This window comes from Pyxicephalus adspersus, chromosome 1, assembly GCF_032062135.1.
Source record: "Pyxicephalus adspersus chromosome 1, UCB_Pads_2.0, whole genome shotgun sequence".
Taxonomy (NCBI): Eukaryota; Metazoa; Chordata; class Amphibia; order Anura; family Pyxicephalidae; genus Pyxicephalus; species Pyxicephalus adspersus.
The window spans coordinates 33,479,620-33,490,443 of NC_092858.1; the positions used below are offsets into that span (position 1 = coordinate 33,479,620).

General features: G+C 38.9%; 1 protein-coding gene across 1 annotated transcript; it reads right to left on the reverse strand.

The window, feature by feature from the left end:
- Positions 1-1,152: 1,152 nt before the first annotated feature.
- SP7 (Sp7 transcription factor) lies at positions 1,153-10,493 on the reverse strand. The gene is made up of 2 exons (XM_072405946.1): positions 10,430-10,493; positions 1,153-3,490 (listed from the first exon to the last, which is right to left on the reverse strand). The coding sequence occupies exon 2, from the start codon at positions 3,455-3,457 to the stop codon at positions 2,228-2,230; it is 1,230 nt and encodes a 409-aa protein (XP_072262047.1). The 5' UTR covers positions 3,458-3,490; positions 10,430-10,493; the 3' UTR covers positions 1,153-2,227.
- Positions 10,494-10,824: the final 331 nt, after the last annotated feature.

The following is a 10,824-nucleotide window of genomic DNA, read 5'->3' on the forward strand; positions in this document are numbered from 1 at the left end:
AACAAAATAAGCTAAAAATTAAAAAAAAAAAAAAAGCTTGAAAAACCACAACACCTAGGGACCAGTAAGTTGCTATGTTTACATATTTATTTTTTGGGTATAGATGTACTTTAGATCAGAACACTGAGCTAGGTGTTGTGATGTTGATTATCCAAATGCTTGAACTACAGAAGATCAATTTGTGGTCTACTAATCTGTACAGTCTATATCTCATCAAATCCAGCTTGTGCTTAGGTTTATTCTTTTTACGCAAACCCAAAAACCTTTGGAGCAGGGTGGGGGGTAGAAGAGCAACAAACCACTGAGCAATGGTCAACTTTAGTTGACAAAGGCACCCAAATTCCTATTAAATTGGGTTACATAATGCCAAATGGCAGGTATGTAGGGGGAGAGTTTAGATCTATTTGTAAGGAATGATTGAGTATATGCTCTTGATAAAGGTAATACTACAAGTCTATAAAAAGTTATTCAACATGTCTTGAATATCAGAAGTTTATTTTACTTTCAGTAAAGCTGTCTTTTGGAAGAATGGTGGCTGCCATTGCTAGCCTCCCTCTGAAAGTATCAGATGCCTGGGCTATTGACTTCAATGTTAGTAAACCAGAACATGAAATAGTCAATAGAAATGTTAGGAGTCTTTATCAAAGTATTTGTTCCATGTAAACAAGTAATTAAGCCAGAGGTTCAGTGTGGCACCCAGGCAACTAGTATTCTCACAAGGAGAGGGTCAGCATAACAGGTTTCTTTTAAAGGGGTCAATGCATCCAAAACCAAATCATATTTAGGTTGACATTTTAAGACTGGGAGATTCTCTCAACAAGAGAAATGTTCCTAACATTGGAAATCCATACTTTGGGCATGGATATTATTACATCTGTGCCATTGTGTATGTTGAACATTGATATAGCATTTATTATCCACCTATCACCAAACTAACAATCTGATGTAGACTGAAACTTAATTGTTGCCAACTACTGATATAGAGGACAAATTAAGCAATAACTGTTGTGTACAAAAATAGTGATTTAAAAGTAATTTCAGTGAGGCCTTGCAGTATTGAATGAATTTAGAGCTGTGCTTTGCCCATAAAAGAAAGCAACACCTCCATTAAAACCCCTACCATCCCCCATGTCTACAAACTCATGCTCAGTTTCTACCACTGTCTGCCTGCAGCAAAAGAGATCCATGTACTTCAGGTGAACAGTTGTATATTAGTACAGAAAGCGCTGTTGGGAGAATTTGTTGTTTCTATTGCAATCCCAGATTGCATCATTTGAAGAGATGGGAAAGGAGTGGGTAGGCTGGTCTAGAGCTGCAGGATGCAAACTTGCCTAGGGCCCCTTTCCTCCCACAATTCAGTTCTGTTCCAGGTTGGCCAATTGCCTGATCCCAATCACTGTCACATGGGGTAGGGAGGAAGCGGTATCACCAACCTAAGTAACATGGAACCTACAGGGGGCTTTTTCTTTTTGCACCTGCAGCCTAAACAGTGCAATGAAGGGGGATTGGGTATGGAAGGGTAGAATTAAGTTCCATACAATGGGTAACCATTTTCTTTGTACATTTTTAATAAATATCAGCATGTAAGTATTACTCATAGTTAAAAAAAAATGTTATCAATCTATAATTCTTCATTTTAGCTTTTTAAGAAAAAAACAAAAACAACTGAACCAGTTTAGAAAAAAAACAACTAAAAAAATCCACGGAATGAATAAAACAATATTTTTTTGGAAAAGTGCAATATAAAATAACAGCACCAACAAATTAGTGGATTCAGAATAAAATATTGTCCTAAGAAGGTTATGTTAGTCCAGGCTCTTTTATAAGGTCTCCATTTCACTGCTTCAACTACTGTGTTCTAAGAAGCAGAAAAATCTTCATGAACGCTGAGAGGTAGACATCATCCATATCAATAAAATGCTCCAAAAATTTAACACTGGCTGAATAAAAAAAAAGTCCAAAAAAAATAAAAAAATTCCAGAGGGAATCTTTGCTTTATTTTTAAAAGGAGCCTTTTGTGATCTAATATATTTGCTAGCTTGTGAGTCCTGATATACAAAGTCTCTTGGCTACATTGTCATACAACCGACTTACTGTGGCATACATGTTTTGGACCCCATTGCAGCTACTCTAATTAATGAATCTTTTGTGGCCTGATTGCTCTGGAGTGTCTGAACAGCTCTTGGAATTTCTGTAATAGGTTGTTCATTGCTTCAGCTGAAAATCCTCATATTTCCAGCAAACCTCCCTGCCCAGGACTATTGGATGATCTGTCTTGACTGGAGCCAACTGGTGATCCTTCTGTTGCCACAGGCCCTTCTTCTCCTGGTCCTTCTACAGCTCCTCCACCACCATCACCCTGAACATTACCTTCCTTTGTTCCATTTTGCTCAGCATGACTCCGTTGGTGTTTGCTTAGGTGGTCACTGCGTGTAAATCGTTTTGCACAGAGTGGACAAGTGAATTTTTTCTCACGAGTGTGGGTGCGCACATGACGCTCAAGCTCATCACTGCGTGTGAAGCGCTTACCACAGAATAGCCAGTTGCAAACAAAGGGCCTTTCTCCTGTATGCCAACGAAGGTGAGCCTTGAGATGGGATGCTTTGCCATAGACCTTACCGCAGCCTGGAATATGACAGCTATGTACAGGTTTTCTCTTTAGCCCTGCTGCAGAAGCTCCTAATCTTTCTAGTTCCTGGCAATTTGGGCAGTCACATGATGGACGTCCAGTATTTCCATAAGAGGCCCTTTGAGGCTTCAGAGGCCCTGGAGCTTCAAGCAATGGACTAGCAGTAAGAAGTTTTGGCTTGTACATATCTGGCCCTAGTGAATGCTGAGATGGGTTTAAAATATGAGCCGATGGTGAAGGACTAGATGAAGGTGATATGGAGGGATATCCCACAGATGGATAAGTGGCGGGGGTTAATGTGGTGTATTCAGCAGTGTACTGGTTGGTCATACCTGCTGGGCTTGTCACAGGTGGCATAGATGCAGCTAACCCGTCTGGCTGTGGCTGGTTGCCTAGCCAATTGCCATTTGGATGCATATCCCACCAAGCCCCTCCTGTTCCAGGGGGGGAACCAGAAATTCCAGGATGATGGATGCCAGTTTTGTACCATGAACTATAGGGATGTCCTACATCTAGAGAGGTGTACACTCCTGGAACACACTCCGCTGTTGGAAGACTTTTGGGTTCTTGGCACCCTGAAGAAGAAGGGAATGAATGGGAAAAGGAGGTGTAGTCACTGCCATAACTTGAAGGAGCAGGTGGTGTCCCACATGACGTCATTAAATTACCTCCTCCCAAGTATGTAGAGGAGTATCCATCCCCCATCAGTTTAGTGGTACTAAAGTCATTCATTGGACTATAAGACTTTTTTGGTCCAGATTTTGCGGATGATGGAGGATCCCTAATGGGGCTTGAACCTCCAAATTTGTTACAGGCAGCAGTTAACATTGCTAGGGGACTGGAGACATACCGAGCTTCTTCCTAAAAAATAAAATAAAATCGCTATTAACAAAATAAGGCATTCAATTCAATAACCTAAAAAACAGCAAACTAAAATATTTATCAAAAATAGAGATGCGTTCCTGATCTGCTATGGGCACTATAGGGTAAGTGAGACAATCTGACAGCTATACATGAGCACATACACCTTGGTACTCTCCTTCTGCCCTAAAGAAAGGCTCTACATATGAGCAACAAATTATACATTAGTAAAAATGTTTTCCTGTTTTGTCACCTATTACCCCCTTCTAAAAATGTTAAAGCTATCACCATGAACAACTGCCCCATATAGAACCACCCATTGATCAGAAAAGGGAAGATATCTAAACAAAATCTGAAGCATTAGCCAAGGTCATCCACACCAGACACTGGAACATTAGGATTACAAAAACATAGCGATGAATAATATTTTTATAGGTTTGTGCTACACAAGCTTGAAACCTGCAATACATGAAGGTAGCATAATTTACTGAACATGAGTGTGGATGCAGAAGGCCCTTACAACTATGGATAGAACTTGGATTCTATCTAAATTTGGATTCTGTCTAAATTTCATTTTTCCTCAGACCTTTGGTCTGCTAAACATTGATTTATGGATGCACCATACTTGTTGCCTATGGAAAATCCAATAGAACTACAGTGTATTTGTTTACAGAGGGTAATATTCTGTAATGTTTGATGGTTGTGCTTTTGGTCACTTGGGTTTAGACACTGCAGAATATACTTGTTTTATGGTTAAAATTTACACAGAAGTGTCTCTGTATGTACAAATATTCAGTGTCTCATGGGTAAGAAGCAGCTAAACTACTGCTACCACAATCCACAGGCTGCAGTTCTAACATTGCCCCGCCAGACAAAATAAAAGATGAATTAGAAGGTTTAATACCAAAGACTATATATTTATATTCCCCTTGCTACCAAAGCAGTCCTGAGTCACATGGCTGCTTCAAAACTTCTTCCTACGTCATTGCTGTAATTTCTTACCCAGGCAAACAACTCACACACACGGAGATCCACAATCTAAATGAACTCATGGTTCATTACAACAGGCCACCTTCTTTCTTTACACACTCCATGGTCTAGATTTGATGTTTACATGTCCATTGTAGTTGCTTTAGGAGGTGGACAGAAGTTAGCACGGGCATTTGTTTGAACTGCAGACCCTGTGTTGAGTTCACGTTTTTTTCTTGGACTGCTTTTGTTGGTGCTACCCACTGCATATAGAAAACACAAGACAATCACAAGACCTGCTGGTTTAGAGATGTTCTGCAACCCCCTAATCTGAGCCTTCAGAGTTTTGCTTTTGTCGAGAGTCATTTAGACCCTTGTGCTTGGCCATGTCCCTGCTTCTAACACATCACCTCCAATAAGTGACTGTTCCCCTGCTGCCCAATATATTCCACCCCAGGTGACAAGTGGCAGTGTCTAGAGATAAATTATTCTAATTTACTTAAACATTGCATAGTTTTATTGTTTTGGCTGATCTGTACCCCTCTGTTCCCCCAAAAGTAAAGTACAATGATTGTTAGAAGCAAGCCCTGTAAATCTGTCAAGATTACCATTTGGCACCAGGAAACAGATGTACTAATTCAAGACAATCAAGTTGAAAAATGAAAATCTAGTGTCTGCACAACAAATAACACCTCCTCTCTCTGAGTTACATAACTGGATATAAGTGACCTGAATATAATGGAAGGGGATAAATCCCTACTAATAGAATCACCACTGCATTGCACCATTTACAAATTTAATTTTCTATATTCAGACATGGAATGTTTGCAGGTAAGCAAGCATTCATGTTACCTGGTGCCAGAAGCTTTCAGATAAACAAAAGACAAAAGTTTCAAACTTGGCTTCAATATCTAAATAAAAGAGCACACTCCACTGCCACACACTGTGTCTGTATATAAAACCATATTGTGTAAATGTGTAAGGGCACTGTTAGCTCTGAACTGAGGACATCTATTTGTCCTATTAGGTTACTACACAGTGTTTACAAGAATGAAAGAATACCATCCTATATATAGGTATTCCACAAATAACATTAACAAATTTCTGGGGTTTATTGACCTCAAAGCGCGGGCTAATATTTGCTAAGCCAGCGTCTGAGGCTGCTTATTATCCACAGAATTTGAAGCATGTCCTTGCTTGGTTTATACAATTTATTTTTAATATTTTATGATCCCACCCAAAAACATATCCCCACCTTAGTCCCAATGTGTGAATTTAAAAATATACCCTACAAATAAACAGAGCTTAGGTTCTGTTTAACCATAAAGACACTGGATGATTTCTTCGTTTTGTTTGCATGAGTATTACTGCAGCCTGTTTATACGTTCCACTAATATAATCCTCTTATGTTCAAAAATATAATTTATTGGTAAACAGGAAATAAACTGCATGAACAATGATTTATGAGGTGGTTACACACATACTGATTTCACCAATTTATATGACCAAACTTATCAAATTGAATACACATCTTAAAATTAAAAGATCTTACATGTGAATGAATTTGTAAAGTTCTGATCAATTTAAACATTAAGCTATGGCAATAAAGCTAGCCTTTGAGAAAAAAAGAAAAGTATAAATCCCTAATTCTGACCACTGTGTGCTGCATGGAAAATATTTTTTTTTTGCCCTTTTTCATGGGGCAATACCATTCCCCCAACTTTACAGTCCTGTCCCTACCCTACCACTGCTAGCTGCTGCCTTGTTCCACCGCTGGACATAGTTCACTTGGGTGCCCCCACCCTTGTTCTCAAAAGTTTCCCATGGGCCCTCTCCCACTTCTGCACCCAGCAGTACTTACAGTTGGGGTCACATCCAAACTTTACATGGGAGGCAAGATTCACACTGGGGCACATACCTAGAAGTTTTCAATTAGGGGTAGCAAGGAAAGCCCAAGGGTAACATGCTGCAGACATCATTATCCCATTCCACACTGACTTTCATATGATCTCATCTGTTCTTTTGGGTCATTTCCTTAAGGAAAAAACCATGGGCCATTTACATTTCCCCTAAGCCCCTCCATACACCTAAAAACACTTCTAAAATTCCTAGCAGGTGTTTGAAAGCACATCTGTTTATGTCTATGCGAGCCATAGAAAACCAACTCCAAGATGCTAAATCTGGCATGGGCAAAATACAGCCCGTTAGGCTTTTTTATCTGACTCGTTGAACTCTCGCGACTCTTGCTGGTGCTCCCCGAACAGGGTCAGAAGAAGGACCCCGCTGGGGGGCACACAAGTGAGAGTGGTTGGGGTTATGTCAATATGACGTCACGTTCAGTGACACCCGTCTCAGCGGTCCATCCATCTGATCCTGGCCCGGCCCCTCTGTCAAATTTTAGAACCCATTGTGGCCCCCCCGAGTCAAAAAGATTTCCCACCCCTCAGCGACTCAAAACTGAAAATCAACCTAATATCCTTACAAATGCATGTAAAATCCTGATGGCAAAAGCCTATAACTAATTTCCATAATAATAAGATAACATAATAATAAGATAAATAAGTTTTAAGACTGTTGAACACTCAAGGAAGGCAATTTCTTTGGTATTTTACCTGTACTGGAGCTGAAATCAGATTAGGAACTTCTATACCTTGAGCCTGATTTAGGAAAAGGTCTCCAAGACTGGTGAAGATAGACTATCTTGGGAGATCCAATAAACCTAGAATTTATTTATTAAAAAACATTTGCTATTAGTTGGCAAATGTTTTCAATCCTGGCCCAGATCCATTCCAAGTTGGCTGGATCACCCACGTTCTCCCAAGATATCTATCTATTCTAGTCTTGGAGAATTTCAATAAACCAGGCCCATGTGCCCTCTATACCAAGGGCTGCATGCTATTAGATACTTCTGTTGTCACTCCTAAATTATCATATATTACCCTCAACACTGCCCAAATTTCTCTAGCAATACTTGGACAAGTCACATTGCTAGTTAAATCTAAATCTGAAAAGCTGACATAAGTTTTTTTGTGGGGCTAACCAAACATCTAATAACCCTCCATGAATGAACAATGTTGCCACAAGACCCATAAATGTTTCCGTGTGTTCACACCATCACAATTATTATTCAGAAAAAGAACTAAAACCAAATGGCATACAGATTACTAATTGTCATGCACTGGAAGTCACCCTGTATCCATAGCACCTAAAAATGAATTAAAGGGACCTTTATATAGTATAGTTGCAAAGTAATTATAATATTCAGCCAGCACTGCATAGAAACAGCTAAGAAATAGTTTTAAAACATTCTTGTTGTGTAACAATAGATATATATCTATCTCTATGCTGACTGGTTTAATGAACAATGTTATGGCATTGGTAACATGGTCTCTTGCTTATGCAAAGGGTGATCGGGGACTGATGTCAGGGGAATGTACAGGAAGAACTGACGACCACATGCTCTTCCTGAACATCAGTCCCTGAGATTTTCTATACAGTCATTGGCTTGGTATTGGTCATGGGCCCAGGCAACAAAGTTATACAGAATTAATTTTACAGTACGTCTTTTTTCCTACATATTTTAGTTACACTTGGAGTATGGTTAATTGAGTTAGTGCCTAACTTCTTATACATCTTGAATTCAACAGCAAGATATCCCTGCATATTCCTATTTTCCCCTTCTACCTAGAGTTTAAAGACAATCTTTGTGTGTTTTAGCACCTCCTGTTGGTTTTTCTCTAACAGCTCCTCATAATGACCATAGAGTCTCATAGAATCAGACTCAGAAGAAGGTGATTTTATTCTCTATCATCTACCAAACACCGAAATATCAGTGTTTGATGGATGAATCGTTTAAATATTAGTATAAAGCAACATCCCCCTTATATATTTCCCAAGAACTATTTTCCTCAAGTATTATACTAGCTCTTCACCATTAGACCTGTCAAAAGTCAACATTTCCAAGAGTGTTCTCCACCAGCTCTGTGGTTCCATCCTTCATTTCAAGAGCAAGGATGTAGAAGGCAGGAGATGAAACCACAGTGATCAATGGGACACACAGCCATCCAAACTTTTTTTTTTTTTTTTTATGATGATGAAGAGTCTAATGGGAGGCTCCAACACCACAAAAGAGAAATGTTAGAAGATATTGCCCATTGAATGGAGGGGTATTACAGAAACTTCTTTGGATATTTAGACGGAGTTAGAACAGTGTCACTTTAAGAAAATGCAGTAACCAAACATCAACTGCCTGGAACCTAATTTTTAGCAGTCTATTACAGCTGGGATGATAAAAACTGATCTTTGACAGGCTTCTAGTAGCTACTGCACTTTACAGATTTTGGTGCACCATTAAAGAAAACACTTAGGGCCAATAAAGGGCAACGTGATTTCAGTAGAGCTGCACAGAGGAACGAAGAAAGCTTTGCACCAGGCCAGAAATCCAGCAGCACTAAAGGAGTAAATGCCTCAGTATTGTGGCCAGATTTTACAGCAGAAAATCTGGCAATGTAATAGATATTGTGGCATTCTGAAATTAGAAATTAAAGCGGTTAATTCAGAACTTCTCATCTCTGGGAACATTTGGGTTAAACTGGCTTCTTTCTTGTGCTTCCCTTTGAAAACTCTCCTAACCACAGTTAGGAATATATATTCCCCTCGGAGGATTTGGGGGGGAAAAATAAAATAAACTTTGTTGTTTCCGGACCCAAAATCCCATTCTGGTTAAATCCGCACACTGAGTCCACATTTCTGGTTGAGAGGAGAGACAGGATTCTCTGATGGCGAGTTCTTTGATACTTTAACTCTACTTGAGCTGAAGTCACGTTAGGAACTTCCACACATTGCAACCTCGGCTTTCTACCAGGGACTGCGTGCTAACAGACTGACAGATCCAATACTGACAGAGCAGAAGGATTTCACTATATGAATTATACAAAACATCTGATTTTACAAAGTCTTTTTAATGGATCGCTAAGAATCACCAAAATCAACAAGTTAATAAAAATTAAGTCAATCTTTGTAAACCTATTTAAAAACTCAGGATCCTACCATAGAGGTCTATGTGCAAGCCCCCTTATAAAATGACAACGCTTTGTCTCTGCCTACCAGTTTTGTTTCTGCGTTGTCACCATGGTTTTTGATGGACACTAGACTAGATGAGGGTGATACAACACACTTCTGTACAGACTCACATTTATCCAAGTCATAGTATAGTTAGTAGTGGACTAGTATATTCATCTGGACCTAATCTATAATAGTAACAATGTTTTTGTGCCTTGGATAAACTGCAAACGGCCTTAGGTTTACCGAACACATCGAGCTGAATATGACTAACTTTTACTAGCAGTTCTAACACACATTAAACAAGCATGGTCCTCTATTGGCAGGAAACCAGCCCTAAGAAATGCCAGTGCTGAAGTGCATGCAGACAAGACATTGTTGCAATGAGGCTACTGGAAATCATAGGATTGAAATTCAACAAAGAATGAAAACAAAGGTGAAAGCAAATATATATTGTATATAAAAAAGAAATATCATTTTATAATACACAGTGCATTAGCAAACTAAAGGGATTTACATCTACTTCATGTAGCAACACCAGTAAAATCAGTGAGCACCTAAGAAATGGAGATGTTAGGGAGGTAATTATCTTTTTTGAGGGTATCACTATATAACATTATTAAATAATAGGCAACACTATATTAATCATTTTATAACCACATAAATGTACTGGTAACTATTGGTAACTAAATGTACTCCTGGTAAGGTAAATTGGTAAGGTAAATGTACTGGTAACTAAATGTACTCCTACTGTTTCACATAAATCAAACTATGTCCTAAAAACAGACTGCAAGCTGTTAAGGTTTAAATGAACATGATCAATGACTTGCTGCATAACCACAAATTGCCAACATTCCACCAATGGTCCACAAAAACAATTAGTGCAAACTACTGCTCTGCACAACCTACCTGTGTTTTGTTTTTTGTTTGTTTTTTTTTTAAACCATATCTCCCACTGCAGCGTGTGACTGTACTTTTAAATATATTATAGGCTGGTCTATTTCATTGTTTTGGTAACATATCTGCAGTCTATCTGAATATATTTAAAATGGATATGGGACAGCTGAGAGCAATCATTCCAATTGATTTCCTGCTCAGTAAGATTTCCCTTAAAGGAATGTTGTCAGTTTGTTACTTTTAAGCCTACATTATCTAGAACAATGGGCTGCACAGCAAGGTTACCTTAATGTCACATTATTGTCATGCATGTATGGGAACAATCTCCAGCATACTGTATCTGTGAATATTACAATGCATTTGTTTGGGTTTACTGGTCTTTTACTTATACACACCCAGTGTGATGG